Source organism: Ranitomeya imitator, chromosome 3 (assembly GCF_032444005.1).
Source record: "Ranitomeya imitator isolate aRanImi1 chromosome 3, aRanImi1.pri, whole genome shotgun sequence".
NCBI classification, from domain to species: domain Eukaryota; kingdom Metazoa; phylum Chordata; class Amphibia; order Anura; family Dendrobatidae; genus Ranitomeya; species Ranitomeya imitator.
This window is the reverse complement of record NC_091284.1, coordinates 44,116,703-44,140,295: the sequence shown is the minus strand read 5'-3', so window position 1 is coordinate 44,140,295 and position 23,593 is coordinate 44,116,703. Positions and strand designations below refer to the sequence as shown.

The following is a 23,593-nucleotide window of genomic DNA, read 5'->3' as shown; positions in this document are numbered from 1 at the left end:
CTTCTGCGGCTGTCACGCCGCTCTCTTCCTCCTCTGCTGCCGCCGGCTCTGATTTCCGGGTGCGCGGCAGTGATGCGCGCGGGGCACGCTGGGAGTAGGCGTGGCCTCGTGACGTCGCTGCTGCGCGCCGGATCCAAGATGGCGGCGCCCATGACCGAACGCTGCGGCGTCTCAGGAATCCCCTGGCGGTCTCCGGTGGGCGCAGAGGTGGGGGAGGGGCCAAAAAAGAGTACCGGAAGAGGCGGTGAGCAGTGTGGATCACCCCTTAAAAGGGTGTGGATCCACAAGAAAAGTGCTCGTACGTACAGAGCTCAGCTATGGAGGACTGTACTGAGCAACACTCAAATCAGTCATCACCACAGCCGCAGCAGCAGCAGGAGAACTTATCAGGTGCCATGTCTGCTCACCAGCATACTAGGAGGAGAAGCAGCAGTCGTCCGGATCGGAAATCGCAGGACTCCTCAGCTTCTAGGAGGGACGTTGTCCGTACTCCAGATCAGCCTCAAAAGCCGGTACCCTTGAGTGTCAGCGGGTGGTGAGTGATCTTCGTGAATGTCACATGGTGTTAATGGGCGTCATATCTCTGCTTACTTATCAGGCGCCGAGGAAGTCTAGTGCTAAAACCAAGAACAAAGAATGTGCCCTCTGCAAAACCCCGCTAGCAGTCCAATGGCAGAAAAGCCTCTGTGCAGACTGCATTCAAAAAACTATTCAGGATGAATCCCCTGACTTTACCACTAGCCTCAGAGCCATGATTAGAGCAGAGGTTAAAGGGTCTTTAAAATCAGCCCTTAAAAAGAAGAGCAAGGTCTTAGAGACTGTTCCAGATTCTGATACCCCTCAATCTGATGAGGAATATCAAGAAGGACCTCTGTCTCCCGGTTCATCCTCTTCTGTGGTCTCTGGCTCCTCTTCAGATAGTGACGTTGGGGGCAGACCATGCTTCCTGACTGAAAATACAGATAAACTGGTTAAATCTGTTAGGGCTACAATGGGCCTTAAGGACGAGAAGGAGTCCAGATCAGTAGAGGACGTTCTGTTTGGTGGTTTGGAGGATAAGAGGAAGCGTACCTTCCCTGTAAATAATAGAGTTAAAAACCTTATAGAAAAGGAGTGGAAAAAGCCAGAAAAGTCGGGTAGTCTTCCCTCAGCCTCCAAGAGACGTTATCCTTTTGATGATAAGGATTCAGAAATATGGGATAAGGCCCCTAAAATTGATGGTGCAGTGGCCAGATCTTCTAAAAGATCTTCCCTACCCTTGGAGGATGCAGGTGTCCTTCGAGACCCTCTAGACAAAAAGGCTGATGCTTTTTTAAAACATACCTGGGAGGCAGCCGCAGGAGGATTAAAGCCGGCAATAGCTAGTACATGTGTTGCCCGCTCCCTTATAGTCTGGCTGCAACAATTAGAAGATCAGTTAAAGTCTAGAGTGCCGAGAGATGAAATCATAGCCAATATGGCAATGACACAAGGAGCAGCGGCCTTTATAGCGGATTCCTCAGCCGACTCTGTAAGACTTGCAGCTAGGGCAGCAGGATTGTCGAACGCGGCAAGACGTGCCTTGTGGTTGAAAGGGTGCCCAGGGGACTTACCCTCAAAAAATAGACTCTGTTCCATCCCGTGCGACGGCAAATTCCTCTTCGGTCAGAAACTAGAGGACATTTTAGAAAAGGCTGGCGACAAGAAGAAAGGTTTTCCCCGTTTCCCAGTAGATATCAGACGGCCTTATTTTCGGAGGGGAAAATTCAATAGAGGTCGCCCCCCAGGAGATAGAAGAAACTGGGATTATAGGGATAGGAAAGGATCAGGGTACATGTTTAAGGGCCCCTCCACATCCACAAAAAAGCCCCCCCCCCAATGACGCCATGCCAGAAGTAGGGGGAAGGCTTTCTTACTACCTTCATGCCTGGTTAAATATCTCCCCCAGTCGATGGGCGTTGGATGTTGTCAACGACGGACTAAAAATAAAATTTATTCATCTACCTCGAGAGACTTTTGTGTTAACACCATGCAGGAAACTTCCAGAAGAACAGCTAGCTCTGGAAACAGAGGTATTGGGGCTAGTTCTAAAAAAGGTCCTAGTAGAAGTTCCAAAAGTAGAGGAAGGAGAAGGGTTTTATTCTCCTCTCTTCTTAATACGAAAACCAGATAGCTCACTAAGGACTATTGTCAACCTAAAAAAACTAAATCGGTCAATAAAAAAATTACTCCTTCAAGATGGAGTCGGTAAGCTCAGCGATAAAGATGCTGTTTCCAGACTGCTTCATGGCAGCTATAGACTTAAAGGACGCGTACTACCATGTCCCAATTCATCAAGACTATCAAAAATTCCTGAGGGTGGCAGTGTTTGTCCAGGGTCAGCTCAAACACTACCAATATGCCGCCCTTCCATTTGGTCTATCAATAGCGCCAAGGATATTTACAAAACTGATGTCAAAGGTTATGTCCTTCCTCCGTTCCCGGGACATAGTCATCGTCCCGTACCTAGACGACTTCCTAATAATAGGCAGATCAGTGGATCACTGTCTTGCACAAGTAAAAGAAGTGACTACGACCCTAGCCATATTAGGTTGGGAGGTAAATGTCGCCAAGTCGAGATTAACACCAGTGAAGGTTCAATCCTTCCTGGGGTTGAATCTGGATTCCACGCGTCAACTCTGTCTCCTGCCAGAGAACAAAATTCTCAAAATTCAAAGTCTTGTAGAATTGGCAATACATCAACCTGTGATGACACTAAGGAAGGCGATGTCCCTGTTAGGGTCACTAACATCCTGTATTCCCGCTGTAAAATGGGCACAACTTCACCTGAGGCAATTACAGTGGGAGGTCCTGTCAACACAGAGGTTGTTAAAAGGGCATTTAGAGGGAAAAATTCATCTCTCAATGCGCGTCAGAGATTCCCTAACCTGGTGGTCAGTAAGGGATCACTTGAGCTCAGGGGTTCAGTGGCTGACTCCAATACAGGACGTGATCACAACAGACGCGAGTGGCACAGGATGGGGTGCACATCTGAGGTCCCTTTCCGTCCAGGGGTCCTGGTCCCATACAGAAAAACATCAAACATCCAATATAAAAGAGTTATGGGCTGTAGAAAGGGCAGTAAAACATTTCCTTCCAATTCTTCAGGGTCGCCATACCAGAGTAATGTCCGACAATTACGCGGTGGTAGCCTATATCAACCATCAGGGGGGAACGAGATCCTCTTCACTCATGAAGGCAACATCGGCGCTTCTTCAGTAAGCAGAATCTCACCTACTGTCTCTCACAGCTCTTCACATAAAGGGGGTCGAAAACACGAAGGCGGACTACTTAAGTCGAAAAAAGCTAAGACAAGGAGAATGGTCACTGAATCCCAGGGTATTCCAACAAATAGTGCAGGCCTGGGGAGAACCGGTAATAGACTTGTTTGCCACGCTTCACAACAGGAAGGTGAACAGGTTCTGTTCGCTAGACCCGAGGGGGAACCCGGTTGCAGTAGATGCCCTCCGAATACCGTGGGAGTTCAGCCTCGCTTATGTGTTTCCACCAATAGCATTAATTCCGGTTGTAGTGAGGAAGATCAGGACGGAGCAGGCAAGGGTGATTCTGATTGCTCCATTCTGGCCGAAAAGGCCATGGTTCTCTCTCCTGAGACAAATGTCGGTAACCGATCCATGGATCCTACCAGAGGTCCCGGACCTGCTTACCCAAGGTCCAGTATGCCACTCTCAAGTGAAGGGCTTCCATCTGGCAGCCTGGAATTTGAGAGGGCATTACTGAGCAGACAGGGATTCTCGCCAGGGTTAGTTTCCACCCTGTTGAAAAGCAGGAAGCCAATTACATCAAAAATTTATGGTAGGACATGGAAGAGGTTTCTAGAGTTTCTAGGACAACCTTTGTCGGACGAGCCTCCTGTGGGTGCTATCTTGGAGTTTCTTCAAGCAGGCTTACAGTTAGGCCTGGCTACCAATACACTCAAGGTCCAAGTGTCAGCGTTAGGAGCTTTATACCATTGCAATTTAGCTTCCAATAAATGGGTGGCCCGTTTCATTAGGTCATGTTATTATTATTATTATTATACATTTTTATAGCGCCATTTATTCCATGGCGCTTTACATGTGAATACGGGGCAAATATAGACAAATACATTAAACATGAGCAGATAACAAGGCACACGAGTACATAAGGAGGGAGGACCCTGCCCGCGAGGGCTCACAGTCTGCAGGGGGTGGGTGAGGATACACTAGGAGAGGGAAGAGCTGGCTGTACGGCTGTTCAGTAGGTTGAGGATCACTGCAGGCTGTAGGCTTGTCGGAAGAGATGAGTCTTCAGGTTCTTTTTGAAGGTTTCTATGGTAGGCGCAAGTCTGATGTGTTGGGGTAGAGAGTTCCAGAGTATGGGGGAAGCACGGGAGAAGTCTTGGATGCGGTTATGGGAAGAAGAGATGAGAGGGGAGTAGAGAAGGAGGTCTTGGGAGGATCGGAGGTCGCGTGTAGGTAGGTACCGGGAGACCATGTAGTAGGTCTACACCGGTAGTAATTCAAAAAATTCCTCCTTGGGATTTAAATCTCGTGTTAGACGCTCTAACTAAGAAACCGTTTGAACCCTTGCAAGAATTATCAATTAAATTTCTCACTCTAAAAACAGTGCTATTGGTAGCCTTGACGTCCGCACGTAGAGTGAGCGATTTGCAAGCCCTGTCCATTTGTCCCCCATACACTCAGATATATGACGACAGGGTGGTCCTAAGACCAGACCCGGCTTACCTGCCTAAGGTAGTCCTTAAATTTCATAGGAGTCAGGAAATTGTGTTACCCTCTTTTTGTGTTAATCCAAAAAATCCAGGTGAGGAGAGGTTTCACACTCTTGATGTAAGAAGGTCTATGTTACAGTACATATCCTTAACTAGTCAGTGGAGGAAGGATCAGTCTCTGTTCGTAGCTTTCCAGGGTAGCAGGAAAGGTCATGGGGTATCTAAAGGTACTATTGCCAGGTGGATTAGAGAGGCCATTAGCTTATCCTATACTGCTTGTGGCGTTCCGATCCCTGAGGGCATCAAGGCACACTCCACCAGGGCCGTAGCTACTTCCTGGGCAGAAAATGCAGAGGTATCGCTTGATCAAATATGTAAGGCTGCTACCTGGTCCTCACCATCTACCTTTTTTAAGCACTACCGACTGAATCTATCCTCCTCGACTGACCTTACCTTTGGTAGAAGGGTGCTGGAAGCGGTGGTCCCTCCCTAAGGTGTTCCTTTCTCCAAAAATCTCTCAGGTGTGCTGTCATGGGAGACGGGAAAACACCATGGTTACTTACTGGTAGCCGGTTTTTCCGGAGCCCATGACAGCACCTGTATATTCCCTCCCTTCTTTTTTTCACCCTTGGGTGCGCACTTTTAGTTGGGTGTTTTTTGTTATTATTATAATGTGGTGGTGGATTACCATGTATACTAACCAAAGAGGCCTCTCATGCTCTGGAAAACCAACTGAAGCGAGGGAGAGGTACCGCCCTTTTATTTCAGTAGGTTTCCGGTCCTGACTGGGCGGATCCCCTCTCTCAGGTGTGCTGTCATGGGCTCCGGAAAAACCGGCTACCAGTAAGTAACCATGGTGTTTTTGGGGCTTTATAAAATATTATATACAAACTGCTGGAATGAGTCTCCCGAGCAGAGCTGTATGCAGGGAAAACAAAAAAAAAATGTATGCATTGTTATACCATAGCATAACCTGCGGGGGCACCAAAGAGCAAATTCTTATGTCGCACACGACCCCTACAGGCCCGATATCATCGCAGCGCTCTCTTAGGCTACGTTCACACTAGCGTTGTGCGCCGCTGCGTCGGCGACACAACGCACGTAAAAACGCGGCAAAACGCTGCGTTTTGCGACGCATGCGTCGTTTTTTGCCGAAAATCGGACGCAAGAAAAATGCAACTTGTTGCGTTTTCTTGGTCCGACGCTTGCGGCAAAAAAGACGCATGCGCCGCACAGCGCAACAAACAAAAACGCATGCGTCCCCCATGTTAAACATAGGGGAGCATGACGCGTGCGTCGCCGCTGCGTCGCCCGACGCTAACCCGACGCACACTAGCATAACGCTAGTGTGAACGTTACCTTAAAGGGGCTTTTCCGGGATGATCTTTTTTTTTTTTTTTCATGCTCGCCTATAGGAGCAAACGAAATGTTGCAAAGTTTTTAATGAAACCCAAATGCAACAAATATTTTTAGCACAAAAACAAATGCAAGAAAAACATTTAAAAAATTACCTATTGTGAAGCGAGGATCCTGTGTTATCCACTGTATATAGAGGTGTTATCAGTCATTGTACAGGAGGAGGAGGTGAGCTGTGACATCATCTATTGTGAATGGTGGATCCTGTGTTATCTACTGTATATAGAGGTGTTATCAGTCATTGTACAGGAGGAGGAGGAGGTGAGCTGTGACATCACCTATTGTCAATAGTGGATCCTGTGTTATCTACTGTATATAGAGGTGTTATCAGTCATTGTACAGGAGGAGGGGAGTTGTGATATCGCCTATTGTGAATGGTGGATCCTGTGTTATCTACTGTATATAGAGGTGTTATCAGTCATTGTACAGGAGGAGGAGGTGAGCTGTGACATCACCTATTGTGAATGGTGGATCCTGTGTTATCTACTGTATATAGAGGTGTTATCAGTCATTGTACAGGAGGAGGAGGTGAGCTGTGACATAACATAGGATCCACCATTCACAATAGATGATGTCACAGCTCACCTCCTCCTGTACAATGACTGATAACACCTCTATATACAGTAGATAACATAGGATCCACCATTCACAATAGGTTATCTACTGTATATAGAGGTGTTATCAGTTATTGTACAGGAGGAGGTGAGCTGTGACATCATCTATTGTGAATGGTGGATCCTGTGTTATCTACTGTATATAGAGGTGTTATCAGTCATTGTACAGGAGGAGGAGGAGGAGAGCTGTGACATCACCTATTGTCAATAGTGGATCCTGTGTTATCTACTGTATATAGAGGTGTTATCAGTCATTGTACATCAGGAGGAGGGGAGTTGTGATATCACCTATTGTGAATGGTGGATCCTGTTATCTACTGTATATAGAGGTGTTATCAGTCATTGTACAGGAGGAGGAGGTGAGCTGTGACATCACCTATTGTGAATGATGGATCCTGTTATCTACTGTATATAGAGGTGTTATCAGTCATTGTACAGGAGGAGGAGGTGAGCTGTGACATCACCTATTGTGAATGGTGGATCCTGTGTTATCTACTGTATATAGAGTTGTTATCAGTCATTGTAATCTTCCTCTGATGAGGAAACTGCTGGAAACTCTTCCTGAAAGGAGAAGAAGCTTAAATCTAAAGTAACCCCAGTTTCCCAGTATGAAAATAGCAAGATTTCAATTTTTTATTTTTATTTAAAGGAACCTGTCAGCAGTTTTGGCCGATATAAGATACGGCCACTGTCTTTCAGGGCTTATCTACAGCATTCTATAATACGGTAGATACGCCCCCGATCTGACCTAAAAGATAAGAAAAATAAGTTTTATTATACTCACCCGGGGGTCCGGTCCAGTGGGTGTTGCAGGTCTGGGTCTGGGACCTCCCATCTTCTTGGCGACGTCGCCCTCTTGCCTTTTCGTCGCTCCCCGCACCGCGCTCCTGCGCAGGTGTACATATCTGTCCTGTTGAGGGCAGATTAAAGTACTGCAGTGCGCAGGTCAGAGAGGCAGGAGCGCGGTGTGGGGAGCGATGAAAAAGCAAGACGGCGGCGTCGCAAGAAGATGGGAGGTGCCGGACCTGCAACACCCATCGGACCGCACCCCCGGGTGAGTATAATAAAACGTATTTTTCTTATCTTTCAGGTCGGATCGGGGGCTTATCTACAGCATTATTGCATGCTGTAGATAAGCCCTGAAAGACAGTGGCCGTATCTTATATCGGCCAAAACTGCTGACAGGTTCCCTTTAAGAATCTGAAAAAAAAATCCCAAACTTAAAAAAAAAAAAAAAAAAATGCATGTAACACAATAACCTAATTCAAGCAATAGGTAATTTTCATTTTGAGACCTAGGTGTCTATACAACGTCCGATTGTTTTGGCACCTAGGGGTCGTAGCATTCCCCCATATTTTGCTGCAGTGGTATATAGCGGTAAGGCTCTGTGGACACTGAGTTTTTGGAACATAAAAGTCTGCAAATCCTTCTCAAAAACTTGGAGTTTCTGCTCAGTTTCCATTCAAAAAACTCAGGACATTACTGTGTGCACAGGGCCCTAGAAGCCCCTTTATATACATAATTACAGCCTCCAGTGTCCTTATCTCAGAGGGTTAACGGGAAAGCACAAAAATGGCAGATTGCCTGGTCCTGAATCTGTTCTGAGCGCCTTCATACAACATGGCGTGCCATCCTGGCCTCTGCTGGTACATTGAACCCAATGTGTTGTTTACCTTGCAGAAAGCTTGACCGATCTATTGAGAAGCATCGTCGCGAACTGTCCGTCCGTTTGCGACAAAAACCATTTTGCAGCCTTGCTTGGGGCTTATGGAGCCACCCTCGGTGTCACAGGTACGGCCCAAATGTGACTGCTCGTTGTGGTTATATAGATGTTTAATATGTCCGTGTGAAATTATATGGTTTTATCCTAGATCAGAAAATCCTTCTCCTTCTCCGGGCTTATGAGCAGAATAATCTAAGCCTCACTGACTTCAGGTAATGCCCCAAAATGTATGAAATAAAGTTGTGCATGCCGCCACTAGAGGGCGCTTTCTGCAGACTGTCGGGACCTGTCACTGCACGGACAGCAGCAGTAGAGCCTGGCTGTGCGGCTGCAGAGAAAACATAGGCCCTGATTCATCATCTCGAAGTTCTTCAAGTCACTTTTTTTTGTTTTGTCTTGTATTTGCTTACGTTTTTTGTTTGATTTGCTCCAAATTCTTCAAAATGGCGCACTCGGTTCATAAATTTGCCGCAAAATCAATAATGCTTTCTAGCAATAAGTCGCTAAATCTTTTTGCGAAAACCAGTTTTGTAAAGTCGCACGGTTGTCTAAACATGAGGCAAATTCAAAACCTTTTTCCAGGGGAAGGGGGTAGGGGCGTTTGTCTGTAAATTTGGCATGTGATTGAGCCGAATGTAAAGAGTCATTTGGTAAAAGTCGTATTTTACTAAAAAAAAATATATATATATATATATATATATATAACGATGCAAAACGTGTAGAAAATAGAGCACAAATACAAAAGTCGATTAACCCCTTCCCGACCTGTGACACAGCGTATGCGTCATGAAAGTCGGTGCCAATCCGACCTGTGACGCATATGCTGTGTCACAGAAAGATCGCGTCCCTGCAGATCGGGTGAAAGGGTTAACTCCCATTTCACCCGATCTGCAGGGACAGGGGGAGTGGTAGTTTAGCCCAGGGGGGGTGGCTTCACCCCCTCGTGGCTACGATCGCTCTGATTGGCTGTTGAAAGTGAAACTGCCAATCAGAGCGATTTGTAATATTTCACCTAAAAAAATGGTGAAATATTACAATCCAGCCATGGCCGATGCTGCAATATCATCGGCCATGGCTGGAAATACTAATGTGCCCCCACCCCACCCCACCGATCGCCCCCCCAGCCCCCCGATCTGTGGCCCGCTCCCCTCCGTCCTGTGCTCCGCTCCCCCGTCCTCCTGTCCGCTCCCCCGTGCTCCAATCACACCCCCCCGTGCTCCAATCAAACCCCCCCGCACTCCGATCCCCCCCCGTGCTCCGAACCACCCCCCCTGCACACCGATCCCCCCCCCCTGCACACCGATCCACCCGCCCGCACACCGATCACTCTCCCCCTTGCTCCGATCCCTCCCCCCCCGTGCTCCGACGCCCCCCCGTGCCCTGATCTCCCCCCCCTGTGCCCTGATCTCCCCCCCTTATACTTACCGATCCTGGCGGGGTCCGTCAGTCTTCTTCCCCGAGCGCCGCCATGTTCCAAAATGGCGGGCGCATGCGCAGTGCGCCCGCCGAATCTGCCGGCCGGCAGATTCGTTCCAATGTGAATTTTGATCACTGTGATATAATCTATCACAGTGGTCAAAATAAAAAAACAGTAAATGACCCCCCCCATTTGTCCCCCATAGATAGGGACAATAATAAAATAAAGAATTTTTTTTTTTTTTCACTAAGGTTGGAGTTAGAACTAGGGTTAGGGTTAGGGGTAGGGGTAGGGGTAGGGGTAGGGGTAGGGTTAGGGTTAGGGGTAGGGGTAGGGTTAGGGGTAGGGGTAGGGGTAGGGGTAGGGTTAGGGGTAGGGTTAGGGTTAGGATTAGGGTTTCGGTATGTGCACACGTATTCTGGTCCTCTGCGGATTTTTCTGCAGCGGATTTGATAAATCCGCAGTGCTAAACCGCTGCGGATTTATGGCAGATTTACCGCGGTTTTTCTGCGCATTTCACTGCATTTTTACAACTGCGATTTTCTATTGGAGCAGTTGTAAAACCGCTGTGGAATCCGCAGAAAGAAGTGACATGCTGCGGAATGTAAACCGCTGCGTTTCCGTGCAGTTTTTCCGCAGCATGTGTACAGCGATTTTTGTTTCCCATAGGTTTACATTGAAATGTAAACTCATGGGAAACTGCTGCGGATCCGCAGCGTTTTCCAAAGCGTGTGCACATACCTTTAGAATTAGGCTATGTGCACACGGTGCGGATTTGGCTGCGGATCCGCAGCGGATTGGCCGCTGCGGATCCGCAGCAGTGTTCCATCAGGTTTACAGTACCATGTAAACCTATGGAAAACCAAATCCGCTGTGCCCATGGTGCGGAAAATACCGCACGGAAACGCTGCGTTGTATTTTCCGCAGCATGTCAATTCTTTGTGCGGATTCCGCAGCGTTTTACACCTATTCCTCAATAGGAATCCGCAGGTGGAATCCGCAGGTGAAATCCGCAGGTAAAACGCAGTGCCTTTTACCTGCGGATTTTTCAAAAATGGTGCGGAAAAATCTCACACGAATCCGCAACGTGGGTACATAGCCTTAGGGTTAGGGTTGGGTTGGAATTAGGGTTGTGGTTAGGGTTAGGGGTGTGTTGGGGTTAGGGTTGTGGTTAGGGGTGTGTTGCGGTTAGGGTTGTGGTTAGGGTTACGGCTACAGTTGGGATAAGGGTTAGGGGTGTGTTGGCGTAAGAATTGAGGGGTTTCCACTGTTTAGGCACATCAGGGGGTCTCCAAACGCAACATGGCGCCACCATTGATTCCAGCCAATCTTTTATTCAAAAAGTCAAATGGTGCTCCTTCCCTTCCGAGCCCCGACGTGTGCCCAAACAGTGGTTTACCCCCACATATGGGGTATCAGTGTACTCAGGACAAACTGGGCAACAATTACTGGGGTCCAATTTCTCCTGTTACCCTTGAGAAAATAAAAAATTGCTTGCTAAAACATCATTTTTGAGGAAAGTAAAATGATTTTTTATTTTCACGGCTCTGCGTTGTAAACGTCTGTGAAGCACTTGGGGGTTCAAAGTGCTCACCACATATCTAGATAAGTTCCTTGGGGGGTCTAGTTTCCAAAATGGGGTCACTTGTGGGGGGTTTCTACTGTTTAGGCACACCAGGGGCTCTGCAAACGCAACGTGACGCCCGCAGACCATTCCATCAAAGTCTGCATTTCAAAACGTCACTACTTGACTTCCGAGCCCCGACATGTGCCCAAACAGTGGTTTACCCCCACATATGGGGTATCAGCGTACTCAGGACAAACTGGGCAACAATTACTGGGGTCCAATTTCTCCTGTTACCCTTGAGAAAATAAAAAATTGCTTGCTAAAACATCATTTTTGAGGAAAGAAAAATGATTTTTTATTTTCACGGCTCTGCGTTGTAAACGTCTGTGAAGCACTTGGGGGTTCAAAGTGCTCACCACATATCTAGATAAGTTCCTTGGGGGGTCTAGTTTCCAAAATGGGGTCACTTGTGGGGGGTTTCTACTGTTTAGGCACACCAGGGGCTCTGCAAACGCAACGTGACGCCCGCAGACCATTCCATCAAAGTCTGCATTTCAAAAGTCACTACTTCCCTTCTGAGCCCCGACGTGTGCCCAAACAGTGGTTTACCCCCACATATGGGGTATCAGCGTACTCAGGAGAAACTGGACAACAACTTTTGGGGTCCAATTTCTCCTGTAACCCTTGGGAAAATAAAAAATTCTGGGCTAAAAAATTATTTTTGAGGAAAGAAAACGTATTTATTATTTTCACTGCTCTGTGTTATAAACTTCTGTGAAGCACTTGGGGGTTCAAAGTGCTCACCTCACATCTAGATAAGTTCCTTTCGGGGTCTAGTTTCTAAAATGGGGTCACTTGTGGGGGGTTTCTACTGTTTAGCCACATCAGGGGCTCTGCAAACGCAACGTAACGCCCGCAGAGCATTCCATCAAAGTCTGCATTTCAAAATGTCACTACTTGACTTCCGAGCCCCGACATGTGCCCAAACTGTGGTTTACCCCCACATATGGGGTATCAGCGTACTCAGGAGAAACTGTACAACAACTTTTGGGGTCAAATTTCTCCTGTTACCCTTGGGAAAATAATAAATTGCAGGCTAAAAAATCATTTTAGAGAAAATAAAATTTTTATTTTATTTTCATGGCTCTGCGTTATAAACTTCTGTGAAGCACTTGGAAGTTCAAAGTCCTCACCACACATCTAGATTAGTTCCTTTGGGGGTCTAGTTTCCAAAATGGGGTCATATGTGGGGGATCTCCAATGTTTAGGCACACAGGGGCTCTCCAAACGTGACATGGTGTCCGCTAATGATTGGAGCTAATTTTCCATTTAAAAAGCCAATTGGCGTGCCTTCCCTTCCGAGCCCTGCCGTGCGCCCAAACAGTGGTTTACCCCCACATATGGGGTATCAGCGTACTCAGGACAAACTGGACAACAACATTTGCGGTCCAATTTCTCCTATTACCCTTGGCAAAATAGGAAATTCCAGGCTAAAAATCATTTTTGAGGAAAGAAAAATTATTTTTTATTTTCATGGCTCTGCATTATAAACTTCTGTGAAGCACCTGGGGGTTTAAAGTGCTCAATATGCATCTAGATAAGTTCCTTGGGGGGTCTAGTTTCCAAAATGGGGTCACTTGTGGGGGAGATCCAATGCATAGGCACACAGGGGCTCTCTAAACGCGACATGGTGTCCGCTAACAATTGGAGCTAATTTTCCATTCAAAAAGTCAAATGGCGCGCCTTCCCTTCCGAGCCCTGCCGTGTGCCCAAACAGTGGTTTACCCCCACATATGAGGTATCGGCGTACTCGGGAGAAATTGCCCAACAAATTTTAGGATTCATTTTATCCTATTGCCCATGTGAAAATGAAAAACTGAGGCGAAAAGAATTTTTTTGTGAAAAAAAAAGTACTTTTTCATTTTTACAGATCAATTTGTGAAGCACCTGAGGGTTTAAAGTGCTCAATATGCATCTAGATAAGTTCCTTGGGGGGTCTAGTTTCCAAAATGGGGTCATTTGTGGGGGAGCTCCAATGTTTAGGCACACGGGGGCTCTCCAAACACGACATGGTGTCCGCTAACGATGGAGATAATTTTTCATTCAAAGAGTCAAATGGCGCTCCTTCCCTTCCGAACCTTACCATGTGCCCAAACAGTGGTTTACCTCCACATGTGAGGTATCGGTGTACTCATGAGAAATTGCCCAACAAATTTTAGGATCCATTTTATCCTGTTGCCCATGTGAAAATGAAAAAAATTGAGGCTAAAAGAATTTTTTTGTGAAAAAAAAGTACTTTTTCATTTTTACGGATCAATTTGTGAAGCCCCCGGGGGTTCAAAGTTCTCACTATGCATCTAGATAAGTTCCTTGGGGCGTCTAGTTTCCAAAATGGGGTCACGTGTGGGGGAGCTCCAATTTTTAGGCACACGGGGGCTCTCCAAACGTGACATGGTGTCCGCTAAAGAGTGGAGCCAATTTTTCATTCAAAAAGTCAAATGGCGCTCCTTCCCTTCCAAGCCCTGCCGTGCGCCCAAACAGTGGTTTACCCCCACATATGAGGTATCAGCGTACTCAGGACAAATTGGACAACAACTTTCGTGGTTCAGTTTCTCCTTGTACCATTGGGAAAATAAAAAAAATGTTGCTAAAAGATAATTTTTGTGACTAAAAAGTTAAATGTTCATTTTTTCCTTCCATGTTGCTTCTGCTGCTGTGAAGCACCTGAAGGGTTAAAAAACTTCTTGAATGTGGTTTTGAGCACCTTGAGGGGTGCATTTTTTAGAATGGTGTCACTTTTGGGTATTTTCATCCATATAGACCCCTCAAACTGACTTCAAATGTGAGGTGGTCCCTAAAAAAAATGGTTTTGTAAATTTCGTTGTAAAAATGAGAAATCGCTGGTCAAATTTTAACTCTTATAACTTCCTAGCAAAAAAAAATGTTGTTTCCAAAATTGTGCTGGTGTAAAGTAGACATGTGGGAAATGTTATTTATTAACTATTTTGTGTCACATAACTCTCTGGTTTAACAGAATAAAAATTCAAAATGTGAAAATTGCGAAATTTTCAAAATTTTCGCCAAATTTCCGTTTTTATCACAAATAAACGCAGAATTTATTGACCTAAATTTACCACTAACATGAAGCCCAATATGTCACGAAAAAACAATCTCAGAACCGCTAGGATCCGTTGAAGCGTTCCTGAGTTATTACCTCATAAAGGGACACTGGTCAGAATTGCAAAAAACGGCCAGGTCATTAAGGTCAAAATAGGCTGGGTCATGAAGGGGTTAAAAAAAAAAAAAAAAAAAGAGGAAATTATTCCAGAATTTTGCAGAAATGGAAATGATGATGAATCGGGGCATAGTTTTAAAAATTGGCCGGGAAGCTATAGGCCTGACTAGTCCGATGACTTGGCCCTGCACCGGTTGATTGACAGGTTTCTCCTTTTGTACACACTAGGACGCGACCTGTCAATCACTGGATAGTGAAGCCGGCAGTAGAAGTCGTCAGACGAGTCGGGTCGCCGGCAGTAGAAGTCGTCGGACGAGTCGGGTCTTTCCCTACAGAGAAGTTTCAAACGATATTTTCTCCTGTTGTCCGTGGTTTGGGCAGCATGAATCTAGTGACAGGTTCCCTGTAACTTAGTGACTGGTTTTGGCCTTGGAGTAAATGGTACCAGACCTCGTCCCCCTTTTCCCTCCCTGTAGGTTGCTGTTGTGGGGCCCCGCTGCTGTGGAGCATCACAAAACCAGGAAGAGCTTGGGAAAATCCTTATGGCAGCAGCCAAGCATGGAGGAAATTCTCACCTTGTTAGACAGGGAGAAGATGATGAAAACTATCCTAAACTTTCCGCTGCACCGGAAACTGACCGCAGAGGTACTGTGCTGTATCCTAGTGTCCAAAAATGGACTCCAGCGAATATGTGCTGTGTAAAGTAAAGCAATTTTACATGTTTTTAAAGGGTAATTATAGTTTCAGGCAACTTTTCAGGAGTCTTTCGGTGTACATAACGCTACTTCTGGCCTTTTCTATTACTTTTTTTTTTACTATGCATTTTTACCAGCTTTCTCCCCTCTGCATGCTCTGTCGGTTTCACACATCTGTGCACGGACAGACGAGAGATCTCGTGACCTGAACTCAACAGCCTCATATATAACTATGTGGTTGCCATGTTGGGGTCAGGAGGCCCACTGCCAGACCGTGCAATGCCAATCCAAGGACGGACCATGAAACATGGGATATGTAAAACGGGCATTAATTTGCTATTGACTCTGAGCTGTAGGGAAAAGACTAGCTGATATGTCTCTCTTGCACTGCATAGCACGCAGAGAGGGATTCCTGCTCTTCGTTCTGTAGCACACAGATATAATGTCCTCCATGCTGTTGTTTTTATAGCAGTACTAGGTAGTACTTAGCAGTGTTGATGTGAATCCAGCTCTGGAGTGAGATAGAAATATTGTACTGTGCTTTGTAACAAGTCCTTTGTGTCTGCCTGTACTTGTTTTCATGATTTGCAGTCAGTAAGCAAGGGGACACTTGCGTAAGAGCGCAGTATTGTAGATTGTTGCATTATTATTGACTAGTTTTTTGAGGGGTTTTGTAGATCGGTGTGAAATATTGGACCTGTCAGGACTTGACCCTAATAATAATCATAAACTTGTGAACGTGAATGTTATGCTGCTCGAGTAAACATCGAGTTGTAGAAAGCTTTAACTCCTCAGATACGCATTAAAACGGTGGCCGCTAAGGAGCCTTATCTGGAATAATTCTATAGCGCCCTCTAGAGTCCAAAAATTTTCATGGGGTCAGGGGTAGCCGAGCCCCTGGAGGATACGATCAGGGACATTTTTGACTACATGTGGCAAGATTTTAGACATAACATTTATTTTCTTTCTCGCCTCATTGGGGGACACAGGTAACCACGGGTGTATGCTGCTGTCGCTCGGAGGCGGACACTATGAAAATAAAGAAAAATATCTCCTCCCCGGCAGTATACACCCTCCGACAGGCACCAGGCAACTCCTTTTTTGCTTAGTGTCTGTAGGAGGCAGACCTGGATCTAACACCAGATCCGCATTTCTTTTTCTTTCAGGGATTGTGTGTGTTTATTAATCTTTTTCCCTTTCGTTTCATACACTTCTGGGGGTTACAGGGTGCAGCTCTTCTCACCCTGATTCCCCGCATTAAGCGACCAAGAAAGCAGTGTGGTATCACCCATATTGCACCCTCTCGGAACCGCTGGGCAGGACTTTGTTTCATGTCACCCTGGGGTGTTCATGTTTACATTCGGTGGCCAGTCCTTGCCTTTTTATCCCCCCCTCATCCCTCTCCTCGGAGTGGGCTGAGAGGAAGACGGCGGTCACCTCCCCCCTTTTAAGGGGTTGACGCCGTCTTCTGCGCTGGTTGATATAGCGCGGGAAGGAGGACCACATCTCCCAGGACCCTTTCTGCCATCAAGGGATCCTGATGCATTCCTCATCTTCAGGTAGGAAGATCTTCAAGCAACAGCAGCCCCCCTCCCAGTCCCTGCATCGTCGCAATCTCCATGCAGGGGCATTTAACCTTATTATCCAGCAGCACTCGCCGCTGCACGGGAGCACCGTTACCGGGCTAGGGGATTCGGGGGCCATCGGGCGCTCTTTTATTTAAATCTCGCGCCTCTTTCCTCACAGCGCGCTTTTTCCACCATATTCCTTTCTGGCAAGTGTCTGACCCGGGAAGCCGCGCCCCTTCTTCTTCACCGCACTGGACACGTCTCGCTTGCAGCTCCGGCGGGCCACACCCTCCTTTTCCCTGCCGGCCTATCGGGCGCTTGGTTTCTTTTCTGCGGCCACGCCCCACTGTTTGGCGCATTCTCTTCACAAGCAGATGCTCGCAGCCTGCGCTTTCCCGGCCAGCTGCCTCCTGTGCATCGCATACTCTGGAATAACTCTCCCTAGGTGGGGGACACAGTGTAACTGCGCTTTTGCCGGATCTGTAGATTTATTTGCTATTCTCCAACCCCGGCTGATTTTCCCCCAGGCAACATCGCCTGCTGACATATTGCTTCAGGTATGGGGAGGAGCAGGTACTAGAACGTATTCCACTGCTGACCAGTGCCACGAACGCTTCTCACAGCGATTCGCTCACACCTGTCCAAGACCCTCACAGGGGCCAACTTGAGAAAAGAACCAGAAAGCGGTTTCTGTCTAGTTCTTCATCCAATTCTCCGGAGCCAGCTGTGTCAGCCGAAATACCGCTCTCTACCCGCTCCCCCCTCTTCGCAGGCAGACGTCGGGTCAGATGTATCCTCTGTCGGATTCTGACTCAGATGCAGATCAGACTTCCGCAACGCAGGATATGGTTGAGATAAGGGATATGGTTGACAGCCTTATCTCAGCCATTATTGAAATGCTTGAGCTTAAGGAGGAAGAGGCAGCTTCTCAGGACATCTCCGTTTCTTTCAAACGGATGAAGCATCCTTCTAGAGTTTTTCCTAATCATAAGGAATTTGATAACACTACATCTAGACACTGGGAACACCCTGGTAAACGTTTTCCAGGGAGGAACCGTTTAGACATTTTATACCCGTTTGCTGCAGACCTTCTTAGCAAATGGTCCGAATCTCCTAAGGAAGATCCACCTGTGTCTAGGTTATCCTCCCAGACAGTGCTGTCCATTCCTGACGTGGCGTCTCTAAAGGACCCCACGGAAAAATTGAGGCTCTAACCAAATCAGCTTTTGAAGCTTCTGGTACCTCTCTCTGCCCCAATTTCACCTTTACCTGGGTGGCGAAAGCGGTGTTGGCCTGGGCCAAAACCCTACGCAGAGGCATTGTAGCTTTGGCTCCCGTACAGGAGCTAGTGGATTTAGCAGATCAGATTTCACTGGCTGGAAAGTACCTTCTGAATGCTTCTCTGGATGCGGCTGCTTGCTCTGCAAGGGCAAACAGCAATATTGTCGCCATTCGCCGTGTCCTCTGGCTGAAGGCGTGGAATGCAGATCCCGCTTCCAAAAAATCCCTCACAGGTTTGCCTTTCCAGGGATCCAGGCTCTTTGGAGCGCAGCTAGACCAAATGATCTTGGACGCCACGGGCGGTAAGAGCACTTCTCTTCCACAATCTAAGCCTAGGCGTCCCTTCAATAGAAAGGGACCCCATTCCTTTCGCTCCTTCGCCTCCTCAGGTGGGGCCTCTTAGCATGACCGGTCTTCCACTCAAAGGGACCGAAGGAAGCCTTCTTTCAGGCCTACCCCTCACTGGAGAGCTAAAGGCCGCTCCTACAAATCTTCCAATTCTCGCGACCAGAGATTTTCTTCCAAATAACGGGTCACCCCCACCTGAAAATCTTTCCAGGGTGGGAGGCAGGCTTCTCCTGTTCACAGAGCCTTGGTCATTGGTAGTCGACAACGCCTGGGTCAGAGAGATGGTCACATCAGGTTACAAAATAGAATTTTCGTAGTCCCCAGGACGACGTTTTTACCTCTCCCGCCCACCAAAAAAGCCCTCCCATGTCCCAGGGCTTTTTCAGGCAGTCGATTCCCTTCAAGTAATCTTCCCAGTACCTTCCAACCAGCGGTTTTCCGGTTTTTACTCAAATCTATTTGTAGTTTCGAAAAAAAAAGACGTCTTTCTTTGCCCGATTTTGGACCTCAAACGGTTAAACCGCCACCTCCGGATTTGGCACTTCAAGATGGAGTCCTTGCACTCGGTGATCGCTTCCATGGAACCGGGAGAATTTCTGTGCTCTGTGGACATTCAGGATGCGTATCTGCACATTTTGATTTGTGTTCAGCATCAGAGGTTCCTTCATTTTGCAATCCAGGACCAGCATTTCCAATTCACAGCTCTTCCTTTCGGCTTGGCGTCCGCCCCCAGAGTCTTTACGAAGGTAATGGCGGCGGTCATGGCCATCCTTCGGTCGAAGGGGATTCTCGTAATCCCCTATCTCGACAATCTCCTCGTAAAGGGTCCGTCTCGCTGTGACTGCGGTCACAGTCTCCAGATCACTCTGGACACGTTAACCCGCCTCGGTTGGATAATCAACGAACAAAAGTCCACCTTGATTCCGACCCAGCGTCTAGAATTCCTGGGCATGGAATTCGACACCATTCAGGCTCAGGTTTTCCTCCCAAGGGAGAAATTCCTCTCTCTCCAGAAGGGCATCAAAGTCCAAAAGCGTCCTACCCCTCTACCACTACGGCTCGGCATGAGGGTTCTGGGCAAGATGGTCGCTTCCATGGAAGCGGTTCCTTATGCTCAGTTCCACTCTCGCCCTCTCCAGCTGGCCCTTCTGTCAGTTTTTGGACAGGAATCCACTCTCCTTAGACCGCCCAGTTCTCCTCCCTCTCGATGTGAGACAGTCTCTCACTTGGTGGACGTTATCCACTTCCATTCTGCGTGGGAGATCATTTCTCCCCCTCCGCTGGCAGGTCATCACCACCGATGCCAGTCTCCAGGGGTGGGGTGCGGTCTTTCTCCACCTCATAGCCCACGGGTGCTGGACTGCTCAAGAGGCACGCCTCCCGATCAATCAGGGCTATTTTTCTAGCCCTCCTCCGCTGGCAGTCCCTCCTCTCGGGAAAACCGGTCGGACAACGCCACAGCTGTGGCTTACATAAACCATCATGGAGGGTCTCGCAGCAAGCAAGTCATGACAGAGGTGCCAAAAATTCTGCAGTGGGCGGAGAACCACGTTCCCTTCATATCAGCTGTCCACAACCCAGGGATGGACAATTGGGAAGCTGACTTTCTCAGCGGTCAGGGGCTCATGTCAGGCGAGTGGGCTCTTCTCCCTGCTGTCTTCGACCAGATTTGCCAAAGGTGGGGCGTGCCAGACGTCGACCTAATGGCCTCCCGAGCAAACCACAAGGTTTCCCAGTACATATCCAGATCCCGGGATCCAAGGGCCAAAGTTTTAAAATTGCAAAAAAATAAATAAATTGTCAAATTTTCGATATTTTCATTAAAATACACAAATCATATTGACAAAAATTTACCACTATCATGAAGTACAATATGTCACGAAAAAGCAGTCTCAGAATCGCTGGTCATTAAATAATAATAATAATAATAATTTTTATTTATATAGCGCCAACATATTCCGCAGCGCTTTACAAATTATAGAGGGGACTTGTACATACAATAGACATTACAGCATAACAGAAATACAGTTCAAAACAGATATCAAGAGGAGTGAGGGCCCTGCTCGTAAGCTTACAAACTATGAGGAAAAGGGGAGACACGAGAGGTGGATGGTAACAATTGCTATAGTTATTCGGACCAGCCATAGTGTAAGGCTTGGGTGTTCATGTAAAGCTGCATGAACCAGTTAATTAATTTTTTTTTTTTTTTTTTTTAATATAGGCCACACAGGGATCGTTAGGTTAATGCATTGAGGCGGTAGGCCAGTCTGAACAAATGAGTTTTTAGGGCACGCTTAAAACTGTGGGGATTGGGGATTAATCGTATTATCCTAGGTAGTGCATTCCAAAGAATCGGCGCAGCACGTGTAAAGTCTTGGAGACGGGAGTGGGAGGTTCTGATTATTGAGGATGCTAACCTGAGGTCATCAGCGGAGCGGAGGGCACGGGTAGGGTGGTAGACTGAGACCAGAGAGGAGATGTAGGGTGGTGCTGAGCCATGGAGTGCTTTGTGGATGAGGGTAGTAGTTTTGTACTGGATTCTTGAGTGGATGGGTAACCAGTGTAATGACTGGCACAAGGTAGAGGCATCGGTGTAACGGTTGGTGAGGAATATGATCCTGGCAGCAGCATTCAGGACAGATTGGAGCGGGGAGAGTTTGGTAAGAGGGAGGCCGATTAGTAGAGAGTTACAATAGTCCAGACGAGAATGAATAAGTGAAACAGTAAGAGTTTTTGCAGAGTCGAAAGTAAGAAAAGGGCGAATTCTAGAAATGTTTTTGAGATGCAGGTAAGAAGAGCGAGCCAGTGATCGGATGTGGGGGGTGAATGAAAGGTCAGAATCAAGGATGACCCCAAGGCAGCGGGCATGTTGCTTTGGAGTAATGGTGGAACCGCAAACGGAGATGGCAATGTCAGGCAAAGGTAGGTTAGTAGAGGGAGAAAACACGAGGAGTTCAGTTTTTGACAGGTTTAGTTTCAGATAGAGGGAGGACATGATGCTAGAGACAGCGGTAAGACAATCACTGGTGTTTTCTAATAAGGCAGGCGTGAGATCAGGAGAAGAAGTGTATAGTTGGGTGTCGTCAGCATAGAGATGGTACTGGAAACAAAATCTACTGATTGTTTGTCCAATAGGGGCAGTATACAAAGAGAAGAGGAGGGGGCCTAGGACTGATCCTTGAGGAACCCCAACAGTAAGGGGAAGGTGAGAGGAGGAGGAACCAGCGAAACATACAGTGAAGGATCGGTCAGAGAGATAGGAGGAGAACCAGGAGAGAACGGTGTCCTTGAGGCCGATGGAGCGGAGCATAGTGAGGAGGAGCTGATGATCCACAGTATCAAATGCTGCAGAGAGATCCAAGAGAATTAGCATGGAGTAGTGACCATTAGATTTAGCTGTTAGTAGGTCATTAGAGACTTTAGTGAGGGCAGTTTCAGTAGAGTGTAAAGAGCGGAAACCAGATTGAAGAGGGTCGAGAAGAGAGTTATCTGAGAGATAGCGGGTAAGACGGGAGTGGACCAGGCGTTCGAGGAGTTTAGAGATGAAGGGAAGATTAGAGACAGGTCTATAATTAGCGGCACAGTTTTGGTCGAGGGATGGTTTTTTAAGTAATGGATGTATGATGGCATGCTTAAATGAGGAGGGAAAAATACCGGAAGTGAGGGAAAGGTTGAATATTTTTGTTAGGTGAGAGGTGACAGCCGGGGAAAGGGACTGGAGGAAATGTGACGGAATGGGGTCACTGGTGCAAGTGGTCGGGCGAGAAGATGCAAGGAGCCTGCTTACTTCTTCTTCTGTAACTGGTTCAAAGTCAGAGAGAACCTGTCAGCAGGATTGTGCACAGTAACTAACCCACAGTGTCAGGTCGGCGTCATTATACTGATTACAATGATACCTGGTGATGAAATCCGTCTTGTGGTTGTTGTTTAATCTTTATTTGTAGTTTTCAATTAGGCCGGGGTCACACTTGCGAGTGTGATGCGATAAACACGTGCAAGTCTCTCGTATCAATATCCGGCACTGGGGACCAGAGTGTGCGGCTGCATGTGTTTCTATGCACTTTATTTAGATGTATAGTTTTGTTGTCTAGAGACAAAAAACAAATTGGGCTCCATCAAGTTGGTGCTGGCGGTGCCATTTTGGTAGATAAAAAAAAAAAAAATTAGGCTTCATTTATCAGAACGATGCTACTGCGCAGGTACCACCAGCTTCATGGAGCCTATTTTTATTTCTCTTGCAAAATGGCACCTGCACAGTGACATCTATCGGAACGCGATAGATGCTACTGTTTAGGCGTGGATGCTGGCACCATTTAGATTTTTTTTCCTCTTTTTTAAAACAAAATTATATGTCTAAATACAATGAAAACGGGAATATTATCCCGCCGTATCTTCTTACAGCGCAGGCGCCGTGGGCAGGTGACTGAGGGATCAGTGTCCTGTCAGAAGCCATACAAATGAATAGCTAATCAGAGCACCACATGAAGACCCCGCCCACAGGCCACCCACAGGCCGCCCCGAAGCACGAGAATCTCATTAACTAAAACTACAAATAAAGATTAAACAACAACCACAAGACTGATTTCATCAACCAAGGTATCATTGTAATCAGTATAACGGCGCCAACCTGACACTGTAGGTTACTGAGCACAATCCTGCTGATAGGTTCCCTTTAAGGTCAAAATTAGCTCCGTCACTAAGGGGTTAAATGGGTTATTGAAATCCTTCTATATTATTTCTAAACACTCTTTTTCGGTGACTACTTTGTATCTCTGTTCATACTGCACCCACACACACAAATGATACACCATTTGAAGGTAAACTTGCCCCCTTCAGCCAAAAAATAGCCAAACAAAGCACACATCCACGATGTGATCACAAAATACAGTTTAAATATTAATTTTCATAAACCTGCAGTAAGGAAAAATGACCTGCAGGTGGCACCACACTACCCCAAAGCACACTACCACAAAGCTGCTTACAGATATCACAAACAA

General features: G+C 47.0%; 1 protein-coding gene across 2 annotated transcripts in view; it reads left to right on the top strand.

Annotated features, from left to right (window-relative positions):
- Positions 1 to 23,593, top strand: part of URB1 (URB1 ribosome biogenesis homolog) — a 158,766-nt gene that overhangs the window by 79,893 nt on the left and 55,280 nt on the right. For both annotated transcript variants that reach the window (XM_069760845.1, XM_069760844.1), the window contains exons 27-29: positions 8,443 to 8,553; positions 8,634 to 8,697; positions 15,181 to 15,349. In XM_069760845.1, coding sequence (XP_069616946.1) covers positions 8,443 to 8,553; positions 8,634 to 8,697; positions 15,181 to 15,349 — 344 coding nt within the window. The remainder of the gene's footprint in view (positions 1 to 8,442; positions 8,554 to 8,633; positions 8,698 to 15,180; positions 15,350 to 23,593) is intronic.